General features: G+C 34.8%; 1 protein-coding gene across 1 annotated transcript in view; it reads left to right on the forward strand.

The window, feature by feature from the left end:
• DHX9 (DExH-box helicase 9) overlaps positions 1-14,649 on the forward strand; it is a 52,925-nt gene that overhangs the window by 24,836 nt on the left and 13,440 nt on the right. Inside the window, 7 exon segments of the mRNA XM_004469109.5 lie at positions 6,530-6,671; positions 7,112-7,194; positions 9,905-10,061; positions 12,065-12,165; positions 13,461-13,674; positions 13,856-13,950; positions 14,228-14,301. Coding sequence (XP_004469166.2) covers positions 6,530-6,671; positions 7,112-7,194; positions 9,905-10,061; positions 12,065-12,165; positions 13,461-13,674; positions 13,856-13,950; positions 14,228-14,301 — 866 coding nt within the window.

The raw sequence follows: 14,649 nt of genomic DNA on the forward strand, positions 1-14,649 counted from the left end.
TCTAGCACAATATTGAATAACAGTGGTGACAGTGGGCATCCTTGTCTTGTTCCTGATCTCAGCAGGAAAGCAGAATTCAGTGCTAGCATTGTAGGTTTTCATATACACACTTTAGCATATTGAGAAAGTTTCCTTCTGTTGCTATCTTTAGGATGTGGTATTTTGTCCTGTGACTTTCCTTCTTCAATTTATCAATGTGATTTATTACACGAATTGATTTTCTTGTGTTGAACCATACATGCAAACATGGGATAAAACTCATTTGATTGTGACGTTTAATTCTTTTAATGTGCTTTTGGATTCAGTTTGCAAGTATTTTGTTGAGGATTTTTGCATCTATATTCATTAGAAATATTGGTCTTTAATTTTTTTTGTGGTATCTTTATCAGGTTTTGGTATTAGGGTGATGTTGACTTCATAGAATGAGTTTGGTAGCATTCTTTCCTGTTCAATTATTTTAAAGAGCTTGAGCAAGATTGGTATTAGATCATCTTTGAATGATAAAATTCACCTGTGAAGCCATCTGGTCTCAGGCTTTTCATTTTGGGGGAATTTTTGATAACTATTTCAATCTTATTTGTGGTTGGTTTGTTCAAGTCTTCTGTTTCTTCCACAGTCAGTGTAAGTGGTTCATTTGTTTCATCTCTACATTGTCTGATATTTTACTGTGCAGTTGTTCATAGTGTCCTTTTATGATTTCTTTTATTTCTGCAGAGTCAGTGATGATATCCCTCTATCATTTCTGATTTTGTTTATTTTTGTCTTTTCCTTGTCCGTCTAGCTTAGCTAAGGGTTTGTGAGTTTTGTTGATCTTCTCAAAGAACCACATTTTGGTTTTGTTCTATTTTTTTTTTTTTTTTTTCCTGTTCTCAAGTTCATTTATTTCTGCTCTAATCTTTACCATTTTTTTCCTTTGGTTTGGTTTGGGATTAGTTTGCAGTTATTTTTCTGGTTCCTTCAGGTATGCAGCTAGATCTTCAGTTTTAGTTCTTCTTTTTACTGTAAGCCTTGATGGCTATAAATTTCCCTCTCAGCACTGCCTTTGCAGTGTCCCAAAGGTTTTGATACGTTGTGTTCTCATTTTCATTCATCTCAAGATATTTACTGAATTTTCTTGCAGTTTCTTCTTTGACACACTGATTATTTCGGAGTGTGTTGTTTAATCTCCATGTATTTATGAATTTTCCCTTCTATCCATTATTGATTTCCACCTTCATTCCGTTATGATCAGAGTTTTGTGTAATTGCAGTCTTTTTAAATTTATTGCGACTTGTCTTATGACCGAACATATGGTTTGTCTTGGAAAAGGATCCATGAGCACTTGAAAAAAACGTATATCCTACTACATTGGGGTGCAGTGCTCTGTAGATGCCTGTTCTAGTTCAGTTTTGTATTATTCAGGTTCTCCATTTCTTTATCCTCTGTCCAGATATTCTGTTCTATACTGGAAGTGGTGTATTGAAGTCTCCAGCTATTATTGTAAAGACATCTATTTCTCCCTTCTGTTTTGCCAGTGCGTGCCTCATGTATCTTGGGGCACTCAGATTAGTGCATAAATATTTATTATAGTTATTTCTTCCACTTTTTTAAACTGGTTCTGTCCTTAAATCTGAGGTGGGTCTCTTGTAGACAACATATAGATGGCTCGTATTTTTTCATACATTCTGTCAATCTATCTCTTCATTGGGACGTTCAAGCCATTAACATTCAATATTATTACTATAAAGGCATTATTTCACCCATCTTGTCCTTAGCGTCTCTTGTATTAATAATTCTGGTCTGTTGTTAACATACTCAGTTTTTGTTTGTCTTGAAGACTTGGAACTCATTCTCATTTTTGAAGGACAGTTTTTGCTGGATACAGGATTCTTGGCTGGCATACCACTTTCAGTTCTCTCCATGGTTTCTAATGAGAGATTAGCACTTAATCTTATCAAGTTTTCCTTGTATGTGATACTTTGCTTTTCTCTTGCTGTTTTCAGAATCCTCTCTCTATCCTTGATATTTGTCATTCTCAATGCTAGGGAACTCGGGATAGATCTATGCAGATTTGCTCTATTTGGGATGCATTGCCCTTCTTGGATGTTTATATTTATGTCCTTTGTAAGGGTTGGGAAGTTTTTGGTCATTATTTTCTCAGATATTCTTCCTGCCCTTTTCCATTCTCTCGTCCTAGAACACTGGTAATGCAAATGTTTGTACGTTTTGCATTGTCATTCAATTCCCTGAGGCTCTCTTCCATTTTTTCCATTCTCCTGTCTTCCAGTTCAGATGTTCTGTCTTGGAGCAATTCAGATCTGCTCTTACTTGCCTCTAACATTTATTTTTTTCATTTTGATGAAATCCAGTTTATTTTTACATTTGTTCCTTTACAGTAGATCTTAACCATCTCCTGGTTTCTCCTCTTGTCCACACAATAGCCAGAGAATTTTTTAGATATGTTCAACATATCATGCCTCTGCTCAGACTTTCCAGAGCCTTTTTTTTTTTGAGGTAGCCAGTCGAATCCAAGACCTCATACATGGAAAGCAGGTGCTCAACCATTGACCCACGTTTGCTCCCCCCCTACAGTGTATTTTTAATCTCATCCATTGTGTCTTTCATTCCCATAAGGTCGTTACTTTTCAAATTGTTCTTTATGCTCACCCAGTGTCTTAATGTCCTTTATCTCTTTAGTCATTTTTTCTTAAATTCTTTGAATTGATTTAGGAGAGTTGTGTGATTTTCACTGATTGTCTTAAATCCCGTATCTTTTCAGGATATTTGATTTGTTCTTTTGACTGGGCTCTTTCTTCCTGTGCCCTAGTGCAACTTAATTTTGCTGATGTCTAGGCATCTGAATATGTTGGTGAATTTGCTCTGCTGGCCAATTTCTCTCTCTTGCCTATTGTTTCTTTTCACAGCTCTTTGATACTTGGTTTAACTTTTGTCTTTAGAATTGCCCTGTTTAAGCTATCAAAATCAGTCCAGGGACTCATTAATGGGGCACAGATTTTCTCATAGGGTTTAGGATGCAGAGAGAACAGAAAAGTTTTTGTCCATGCAATTTCCAGACCGGCCACCAGATGGCACATGTAGGCTCCTTTCCACGGAGGTGTTTCGGTCTTGGCTTTCCTGTGTTCCTGTGTTGAATCTCCAGAGCGGAGATTCAAAGTGGTCTCTGCTAGCCGAATTCACTGAAGAAAAGCCTCCTAGACTCCCCCCTCCCCCTTTCCCCTAAAACATCTGGCAGGGAGAATAACATCTGGCAGGGAGAATAACGTCTGTTGCTCTTTCAGCTGCGGTGAGCTAAAGGTTTTATCCCTGTTTAATATCTTGTTGGCAGGGGAGGGGAGCCCTTCCTGGCTGCCGCAGTGTTTTGGTAACTTCACGTTTGTTGTTTTGGGTACTTCATCTCTCTGTCCTTCACCTTCCTGGGAATTGTGTAGCACTGTCCTTGTCTGCTGACCCCCAAAGCAGGTCCCTTGGACAGGTTTTGGCTATTTCTGCATTGTTTTTGTGAGAGCATTGAGCCCTCCTTGTTAGTCTGATGCCATCTTCCCACAATTCCTCTGAGGTACATCTTTTAATAAGTCTCTTCTGTATGAGTTGGGTTTATGGCCTCAAATAAAATTACTGAAGGAATGAATGTTGCATCTTAATATTGGTGGCATCTTAGACTTGAAAAAATAAGATGTATATTTTTCTGGGAAAGGATTCCTAGCTTTCTTTTTCTTCACCTTTCCAATTCCCAAAACTGAATGCATTGCTTCTCAGGGAAAGTTTCATCCTTAGGTACTGTGATCAATAAAACATCCTTGCTTTTAATCTTCTCTATACTTTCAGGAAGAGTATTGTTCAGGATGCCACTTATAGGAGAGGGAGCCTTGAACTTTACCTGCCCTTCTTCCTTACTTCCACTCTCCGTTTTTAATCTCAAAAACAATTCAGGCACATAAGCACAAATCAAGAATTTAACAAATAAACTAAAGACAGTTGTTCCAAGTCAGAGGTTGTCTGCATGTCATGAGTAAAATAAAACCAATTACTTACCACATGAAAAGTATTGTTTTTGTTTTTGTTTTTTACTATCCTCCTAATTAAATCAAAGCCCAGTTGTTCAGTCCAGATTATTTACACAAATGGCTTTTTGTATTATGGTCTTCACTTTTGTGTTACTTGCTTACTAACTTGTGTACCTTCCCAAATAATTTGGACATTTCCAGTGATTTCATTTGTAAAGAGCACAGGTTTCTGTATAGGCTATAACAAATGTATAGCAATGAGCTACAGAGTGGAATGATGGGCCAAATGTTACTCAATTTCTTGAAAGTACAAAAATAGCTTTTACTTGTCCACCAGTCCTCCTGTATGTTTATTCCTTCATAAGGTGATAGGATCATGGGTTTGGAAAATATTTCAGAAAATTATTCCATCTTCCTCTCCAGGATAGAGTGTTCATAATAGGTAGTACCTGACTTCTGCTGGAAGATTTCCAGTGTGGGGGAAATGTAGTAGTAAGTTTATGTCTTCTGATTTTGGATGAGTGACTGAACTGTCATGTTGGAATTAGAAGAATTCTAAGAATTAGAATTAGAAGAATTTTTTAAGTTTTTTCTTTTTGCTATAAAAGTTGTACATATTCATTTGGGGGGGGTAAATTAGAAAATAGTGTAAATTTTTAAAGAGACCAAATTCATTCAGGAATCTACCATCCTGAAGTTTACTTTTGGTATATATCCTTTCAGACTTTGGTGTGTACATATTTACATGTACACCGTCTTTGACCTGTCCCTTTTATGTAACAGCATTATGGTATTAGAGCTACATTGAAAAATTTTAATAGCTTTTTAATTTTGCATTTAATGCATATATCCTTTTTTTTTCCATAAATTATAGAGACTTTAGATTGTTTTTAATATTTATATATTACATATACTGAACTGAAGACATCTGGGCATATGTATTTGTATACTTTTTTATTTCTTTGAGATAAATTCCTAAATGGATTTGTTAGATCAAAAACTATTTTAACTTTTATACACTATGTCATACTCTTCAAGAAAATTACACTGATTTTCAACCAAATCAACCGAATGAAGCATTTCCTTTTTTATTATATTTTAAGTATATATATTTGTTGTTTTTGAACTCAGGACTGCAGAGGAAACTAGAAACTGATAAGCCAGCAAAACGTACAAAACCTGGGAAGACTATCTAATATAGCAAGATCATTTGTTTCTTCACTGTTTGAATAGTCATTTTGATATTGATGTTCTAGGCTTACTAAGAAATTTAGCAGATAGGTTTTGGAAATGGTAGTTTGAGCAACTCTTGTGTTCATTTGTAAGAAAACTTTATGATGGCCTGCTGGGAAAATCCTTATCCATTGCTAAATAAGGTTATTAAAAGGACAGCTTAGTAAACAAGGTACTACTTTCTTGTACATGTACCTGTTTTTGTTAATAGTATTAGGGATATAGAAAATAATCATATCTTGAATTAGTTCAGAAGATATAGAGAGCTCTAGTGGAGTTGGGTTTTTTTCTTTTGAAAGATTATATGAAACTGATGTCCTAATTAGTTATACCATATCCTGGGATATCACATAGGTGCTTGACTACATATGAAACTGTGGAAAAGTTTTCTCAAGAAAGGAATTAAAGTACAATCTGTCATCAGGAACTTTTTTTTTTTTACAAAATCCATTTCAGTACATTCAATCTTTATAAATGTCATATCTGTGTGTACTTCCATAGCTATAACTTCAGCACATCGTGGTAGCCATAGCAAAATTTGTTTGGTGTACGTGGAAGATATGGAACACTTCAGAAAAGTTTCCTGAAATATCAAGGAAAATCATGGTCTGGTCCTTTATCTTTAGCTATAAAGAAAATTCTGGCACGTAGAAAAATGTATACCCCATAGGGTTCTGCAGGTTTATTGCTTGAAACGATAATGTATATTCAGTTTTTTCCTGTTCTATAAGCTCTTCAAGAACAGGAGTGATTTCATTCAACTTCTTAACTCTAGCACCTTCTATGGCACTTTATATAAACATGAAATGAATGTTTGATTTATGTGAATTAATAAGTGAATGAAGGATAGTTACCATAGAATGTGGCAAAGGAGATTGTTTGCCTTCCTGATTCCCGTATCTCAGCTAAGTAATTTTCTAGAAATGTGTCCAGTGTGACCAAATTCCCTATGCATGCTTTTTCCCCTTAACTACTCTTTGGAAAACCACTCTGGTATGGGCAAAGAAATTCTAGACTTTCCTTTTTTATTATCTATAAAAGCCATGGAATCACTTTATATACAAAATGAAATAGCGATTTTTAAAAGCGTCAGCCATAGAAATAAGTAGGAATGGGTAGGAGGCAAGATTTTTAAAATAAATTCAGAGCTTCCTAAAGATATCATTGCTATTAATTCTTGTTTCTTTTAATTAATGAACTGGCAGTGGGACAGATTACCAATAATTGTGACACTAACAAATGTGTAACTAATTTTGTAACTTTTAAGTCACTTCCCTTTTTTCTGGTTTCAGCCCAGGAGAATCAGTGCAGTTTCAGTGGCAGAGCGAGTTGCATATGAGAGAGGAGAAGAACCTGGAAAGAGCTGTGGATATAGCGTTCGGTTTGAGTCTATTCTTCCCCGCCCTCATGCTAGTATAATGTTTTGCACTGTAGGTCAGTAGTGTGTTTTGTTTTGTTCTTTCGTTTGGAGTTTACATTGTATTGTTTGTGTTAAATAAATGGTAATTTACAAGATGGCTGTAAATTAATACAGGAACCAATTTCAGAATTTCTTGTTTTTAAATAGAACTTTTGGCAATTTTTTCCTTCATGGAGTCTGATGTACCTCACTGGTTATTAACAACTTAGAGAAAATGAAGTCAACTTCATTTGCTAGAGGTTTTCTTTTAATACTCATTTCATTAAATAAATGTATTTCAGAATACACTATCACCTTTTTAATTTAAATAATACAAATGATTATTTCTTTCCTAAAAAGATGCTGAAGTTATATTAGTTGATTGTCTAGAATTTGCTTCTTTGGCTTTTCTGTGCATTCTTTTCTTTATTAAGCATAGATACACATATCCTGTTGTTGCTCTTTTCTTTTCAAGGTGTGCTCCTAAGAAAATTAGAAGCAGGCATTCGAGGAATCAGCCATGTAATTGTAGATGAGATACATGAAAGAGACATAAATGTAAGTAACTTGAGAGTTAAGATACTAATTGAGAATGGAGGGAAACTAAAATAGAATATTTTGCTTCCTTTTCCATTTTCCCCACTGCTTTATATCATTTATTCATTTGTCTTCTATCAAAACCATTAAGATGTTAAATACATTTATATGAAATGAGGCAATAATTTTTTACCAAGACCATCAAATCTTTCTTTTTTTTTAATTTAAAAAGTAAACTCTCAGAATTCTAACAATTAAGACTTCTTATTGTAAAGTAAGTATATCTACATTGATCAGTAAGAGCTGGCATAATTCAACTGAACTAAGGATTTCTGACTATGATTAGTTTTTCTTCAAATTGAAAATTTTCTGTTTAATTTTTTATTTTAACAACTTTTTGTATTAACAATTAACTGCCATTTTGGGTGTTTGCTGCTTTGATCTTTTTGGATGTTAATGATAGTTATACCAACATACAGAATCGAATGGGAGAGTGTGAACTACAATGTAAACTCTAATCCATGCTTGGTGGCAATGCTTCAAAAAGCTCCAAAAAGTGTTCATCAATTGCAGTGAATGTACCATATTAATAAAAGAAATTATTAATGTGGGAAGGGGAGATGTGGGGTGTGGGACATTTGGGAATCCCTTATATTTGTGTGTGTAGCATTTTGTGTAATCTAAATATCTTTTAAAAATAAATTAGGGGAAACGGATGTCGCTCAAGCAATTGGGCTCCCATCTACCATATGAGAAGTCCAGGGTTCAATTCCTGGGGCCTCCTGGTGGCAGTGAGCTGGCCTGAGCAGAGATAAATAAACAAATAAGTCTTTTAAAAAATTAAAAAAATTAATTAAAAATAGGTACATTTTTAAAATGGTAATCATACGAGAATAGGAAGAAACTAGAGTTTATTTCCTACCCTTACCACTTTTGGCCCCTGGGGAAAACCTGTATAGCATTAACTCGTGTAATTATAGGTTGAAATTAAAGTAATGGTTTTTCTTTAATACCATGATATACACATCCAAACCAAGTGTAGTCTCTTTCAGAGGGTTCAGTGGATGAAAATATGCTCATTCACACCCACAAAATTGCTATTTCTCAGAACATTCTCTGGAGCTCTCCCGTTCAGAAAATACCTTCATAGCTATTGTTGTTATTAATCATGTAGTCAGTGTGACAAATATATCAATAAGAATATTATACATTCTGTTTATCATGAAGTCTTCAAAATCTGGTGTGTGTTTTACACTTTGACCACATCTCAATTCGAAATAGCCACATTTCACATGCTCAGGTGGTTAGTGGCTACTATACTGGGCAACATAGTTCTCGCTCTTCTGAAAGGATTTTTTTAAAACATAAAAAGTACTAACCATAAAATAAAAAGTCATTGTATTCATCTGTATTTAAGTTAAAATAATTTCTTAATAATTTAAAAGATACTTTAAAGAAAGCAGCAAACTGGAAGAAGATTCCATTACGTTAAAAAACAATTAGCTTAAAGACAAACGTCTACAAATCAATGAGAAAAAGACAGATAACAGTAGCAAAATGAGCAAAAGATAAAAAAGAGGAAAACACATTTGTTTAATGAAGTTGAGATGTTCAACCTCGTTCAGCTTGGAAGATTTGCTAATCTGTTAAGCCCCTGAAGTTTCCCTATAAAACTTAAGTGATGGCATAAAATATTGGAGAACATGTGGATCAGCAGAATCTTAATCCACTGCTCCTGGGGATATATAAATTGATGGAACCACTTAGGAAAATAGTTTAATATTACCTCAGAACATTTAATATTTATATATATTTTTGTGCCACAGTTACATACCCAAACATAACCGTAGACACTAGCATGTATATACAACAGGAAACATGAACAAGTGTCCATAGTAAATGTTTGTAAATAGTAAAATCCTAGAAATAACCGAAATACCAGGCCGTTTAAGTGAATTAAATTTGTATAGTCACTCATTGGGGTATTAAACTATCCGAATGACAGTAATAGCACACATGGGTGAATCTTAGTAGTGTTATATGTAAAAAGGAAATCTCAAAAGACTACATATAATGTTAAGCTTTCCCATAGTTAAGAATAAATAAAATTTATGTATTTTTTAGGCATTCATTAAGTGTAAAAACTATTACGCAAAGGAAATTCGGTTGAGAATGGTGGTTATCTTTGGTTCAGGAAGGTAGTGGATGATGAGGAAGGGGGAACTACACAGCCAAATATAAGTTACTGTCAAGGTCTTAGCATTCACATTGGTTGGTGGGTTTGATGGATGCTTTGTTAGTTAAAACCTGTGTCTCAGCTACTATTTTGTTTGAATAAACCTTGAAATATGACTTCCAGCATTTTTTCTATTAATCTCACAGGTGATTGGTAAGTTCTGGTTTATCATGGACTTTCCCCCTACTTTTTCTTAAAGTTGAGTTACCTGTAAGTTAAATTTCACTAAAAACTTTTAGATGAATTCTTTGCTCTCATTAATGTTTTTTTCTTCACTTTCCCCATCCAAATAGCACTCATTTTTATTCCCTATAGCTGTTAGGCTACAGCTGATCTTACAAATACTGTTATCGCATGCCATGTAACCCTGTCACTTCTTCAAGCCACCTAAGAAACTGAAATTGACTTACATCTTGCAGCTGTGTATATCTTGTTTTATGTGTATCTCATTAATACTATTTATAAATTTTTTCTTTCATGTTTGTGTTTTAATAGACTGACTTCCTTTTGGTAGTGTTGCGTGATGTGGTTCAGGCCTATCCTGAAGTTCGCATTGTTCTCATGTCTGCTACTATTGATACCAGCATGTTCTGTGAATATTTCTTCAATTGCCCTATCATTGAAGTTTATGGAAGAACTTACCCAGTCCAAGGTAATTATCAATGGGGTGGGGGTAGGGGTGGTGAACATCATCTTTTCTATACTAGGGTTTAGATTTTCTTAATTTGGGAGATTGGAGTGGTAGTTGAAAGGCCATTTAAAATACCAGATTTATTGAGTACGGTCTGAGGATCAGAGACCAGATTTCGTTCAGCACTTGAGAAGTTTGTATATCCAGTAAATTTCCTGTCCGTCACTCATAGCCAAACTTAGCTTTTAAAATTATAATATATAGTCATGTATAAATAAATGGGATCTGTAGACATTCACGGAAAGAACTGTTAAAAGTTTAAGCAGCCCAGATCAAATTAAGTAGAAAATTCTTCTTAGAATTTTACCAGAGCAGGCAGATTTTGAAATGAGATTAAGGTAAATATTTCGTGGACAAGTAGGAAAGTTTGATTTTTTTGATAGGTGAGACTTCTTTAGTTTCTTTTGGAGATTTTATCGTCACTGTTTTCTAAGACATTCATTTAGTAGTTTTATTTTTTTTTTTAATGAATTATGGTAAAGTTATACTGAGGGATTTGGGATTGAAAAAATGAGAAATGGATGACTGACAGTGGGAGCCAGGTTCCTTACTTTTGGAGTTGGAGGTTCCAGATAAGTAGGGAGGAAGGCTAGAATGAACCGTGTATACTAGATTACAATAAAAGACATCAATATAAACTTTTTTAGGTAAAAATAAATATAAATGGGTAGATAGAAAAATAATTACAGGTGTGTGTATATATGGGTTAATATACACCCATATGTTGCTTAGTTCTGTCCTTTGAGAGGGTTCAGAAGGAGCGACACCCCAGTAGCAAGGAGCAGGGCCAGTACCTAGATCTTAGTTTCTGATGCCATTCTCTAATAAAAGAAATCAGAACTACTTGGAGAAATGACTCATTCTAAGACTGAGACAGAGAATATACAAGATGAACTTGAGCATCTTGTAGTGCAAGAAGATAAGTACCCCACTCCCTCCCACAGAAGTCCGCACTAAAAAGGGCAAACGGACACAGGCACCAACTGGAAAAGATCCAGCGGCCAAAACTGGAACAATTTGTGCAAAAAAATAACACAGTTTTGGATTATAACCCAAAGTATAAAATAGCTATGAATCTATACTGGTACATGTGATTGAATAAATGGGTACTAGAAACAAATCTTCCGTACAGAAGAATTCCAAATAAATAACTTAAGTAGATACTCTCTCCTCCACTCCCCGCAAAAGGAGTTCTTATACTTTGAGTGGGCTATGCTTAAATTACTTGCTTCTACAGAGGAGAGTATGGAAAGTGGGTGGTAGGAGTGGGGGTATCATTTTACAGTAGAGAAACTTGGCAAGCACTTGGTCAGGTGGTGAAGTTTAACATCTTCAATCATGTTGACAGTATATACTCTTGAAATAGTGGAATGAGAATGGTACTTTTTGGGGGAAGTATTTAATTATAGGGACATTTCAGGGCTTGTCAAGAGCTTCAGGGGCATAATTGGTCAGCAGATCTTACAGCCTTTTCATTGAGGTCCCTCTTCAGTATAACTACTAGAAAGAACCTATTTCATGCCTGCATCCTGATAAAGAATGGGCTGTGTGATAACATTATTATGTTGTATTGAGGTTATTTCTTTCTATATAAGTCACATGCCAGACTTCATTCCTTAAGAACAGAGACAGTTTTATATTCACATTTGAGTGTACTACATAAAGCATGTGGCCATTAGGTACTCCATTAATACTTGACTAAATATTATACACAAGAAGATATCTCCAACTGGCTTTGTGGGAACATAGAAGAGATACTGCAACCTCCTTCAAAGGTCCAAGAGAGGGAACACTAACTTTGGTTAGGAAAATAAAAGGCTCTTGCCACTGGAATTTCTTGGCAGTTATGAAGCATCTAGTTGAAGAGTTTTAAGGTAATTTTGAACTATGAATTAGCAGATGAGTTTAAGATTGCTCCATTCTGAAAATTAATATTACTTACATGACTTGATTGTCCTTGGCAGAATATTTTCTTGAAGACTGTATTCAGATGACCCACTTTGTTCCTCCACCAAAGGATAAGAAGAAGAAGGATAAGGAGGATGATGGTGGTGAGGATGATGATGTAAGTGGATTTTATGAAAATTTTTCATTATGGGCAAATTGTTCTTACAGCGAATGATTTCAGTAAAAATATGTGATGAGTTAGCATTGTAGAACTTTTTTTTTAAAAACTCACTGTAGTGTCTCCTTTGGATTAAATGATGTATTTCACCCCCAAAAATCCCAAATTCAATGATAAGCTTTTCTCTACCATGAGTTAATTTCCAGCATAAAGTTAAAAAGAAAAAGAATGAATGGAATGAGACATATAAAGTCCACACATGGTTAGAAACAACCTCATGTGTAAGGCTTTGCCACTCAAAGTGTATTCTGTAGGCCTCACCCTAGATAATACTAAATCAGCATCTGTATTTTTAACGAGGTCCCCTGGTAATCCATGTGTATAATAAATTTTTATTATTTATTATTTAAGAGGTACTGGGGATTGAACATGGGACCTTGCACATGGGAAGCAGGGCCTTAACCACTGAGCTACACGTACTCCTCTAATGTTTAAAAAGAAGCAGGCTGTAGTCTGAGAAAGTGATTATTTAGTGATGGCATTATTAGATGGTGAGAGTGTTAAATTTAGGGAATAACGAGAGATTTCCTGAGAAGAAATAGGACAGAAAAGTGACCCTTATTTTGTAGTGTTTGAGAGTTGATGAACACGTGGTAGTATAAAAATGTACCTTGGACCTAGAAATTTAATCAGAATGGATACTTTTAAGATAGCCAGCTGTAGCATCTGATGGGAAATAATTTAGATGAGGTAGTTCTTAATTCAAAGACCTGAGGATGTAAATGAATAAAACTTAGGAAGCTTAGTAGTGGGGGGAATAGGCTAATTGTAGCAAGTTTACTTCTCATTACTAGAAGTTTGTTTATCATTGATTCTAAGGCAAACTTTTGGAAAATACAGAACATGGTTATTTTAGAAATAGTTGAAGATGATCACAGATTAAGTCAAAGGAGCAGTTCATTAATCAGTAGTAACAAGAAGTATCTTTGAAAAATCAGGGGTTTATAGTTATAAGAGAAATCTACTCCTCAGAAGGAGCCATTCATTAGAAATCAAATTTAAAAGTTTGCTTGAATTTTAATCATGTCCTTTAGGAAGTATCAATCAGTAGAACAATATAGTGTCTCTTGTGTGATAAGTTCTACATATTTGTAACTTAAATTTCTTCTCCTCAGCTAGAATTAGTGACATAGTTGTCATTTGAACCTAAGAAACAAATCTGGAAGATTTACTGTAAGCTGTAGTAATTAATTTGGTCACAATTAAGGCAATAGATGTCTTCTGGTTTTTTGCAGGCCAATTGCAACCTGATCTGTGGTGATGAATATGGTCCAGAAACAAAAATGAGCATGGCTCAATTGAATGAAAAGGAAACTCCTTTTGAACTCATTGAGGCTCTTCTTAAGTACATTGAAACTCTTAATGTTCCTGGAGCTGTGTTGGTTTTTCTTCCTGGCTGGAATTTGATTTATACAATGCAGAAGCATTTAGAAATGAATCCACATTTTGGTATGAGTCTTTGAAATCTCTCGTAATTGGAGTGGGAAGGAGTATTTTTCCTTGTGCCATACCCATTAGGGAAAAACTCAGAAAATTTATCATCTGTTTTTGAATTGAAATGTACATCATGGAGATCAGTTTTAAACCTGGCTTCTAGTCCTAAGTCCTTAACCCTTCTGTATTGTTACAGGAAGCCATCGTTATCAGATTCTACCTCTGCATTCTCAGATTCCTCGAGAGGAACAGCGCAAAGTATTTGATCCAGTCCCGGTGGGAGTAACAAAGGTAATATTAAACATTGCTGTTATAGGATTGGAAGCATTAAATGAATGTTATAGCCCTTCAGAGAGTTACCAAATAAAATAATAATTGTAGCCCCTCTAAATCGAGGAGGAAAAAAGGGTCTTTTGAGCTTGGTAAATTTTCATTACCAAGTCAATAGGTGAGTTTTTTTTTTAAGACTTGTGTAATTCTCTTGCCATTTGTTGCATAAGCAAATCAGTCCTTTCAAATACATAATTAGAGTATTTTCTAAAGTATAATTTTCCTTATTTCTTCACAGGTTATTTTGTCCACAAATATTGCTGAGACAAGCATTACCATAAATGATGTTGTTTATGTCATTGACTCCTGCAAGTAAGTTCCCAGGGAGTCCTGTTTGCTAGACTAAATCTTTTGATTGTTCTACTGTTAACAACTGAAAACTTAACCTGCTGTCAGTTGACAGTATCAACAACACTTCATTTTAAAATTTCTGTGTTTTTATACTTTCAAAATTATTGTCCATCTCTCTATACTGGCTTATGGCCTAATTAGTAATTAAGAGTAATTCTGTTCTTGTTGACCATTACAAATCAGTTATCATGGCAGAAAGTGACAAAGCTTAACACTATAATTTCTAACTTCTCCCCACTGCTGTTCTCTCCTGGTATTCTCATTTCCTGTTAGATATTTATGTTAACTACTGCCATAAAATAGTATGCT

Source organism: Dasypus novemcinctus, chromosome 13 (genome assembly GCF_030445035.2).
Source record: "Dasypus novemcinctus isolate mDasNov1 chromosome 13, mDasNov1.1.hap2, whole genome shotgun sequence".
NCBI lineage: Eukaryota > Metazoa > Chordata > Mammalia > Cingulata > Dasypodidae > Dasypus > Dasypus novemcinctus.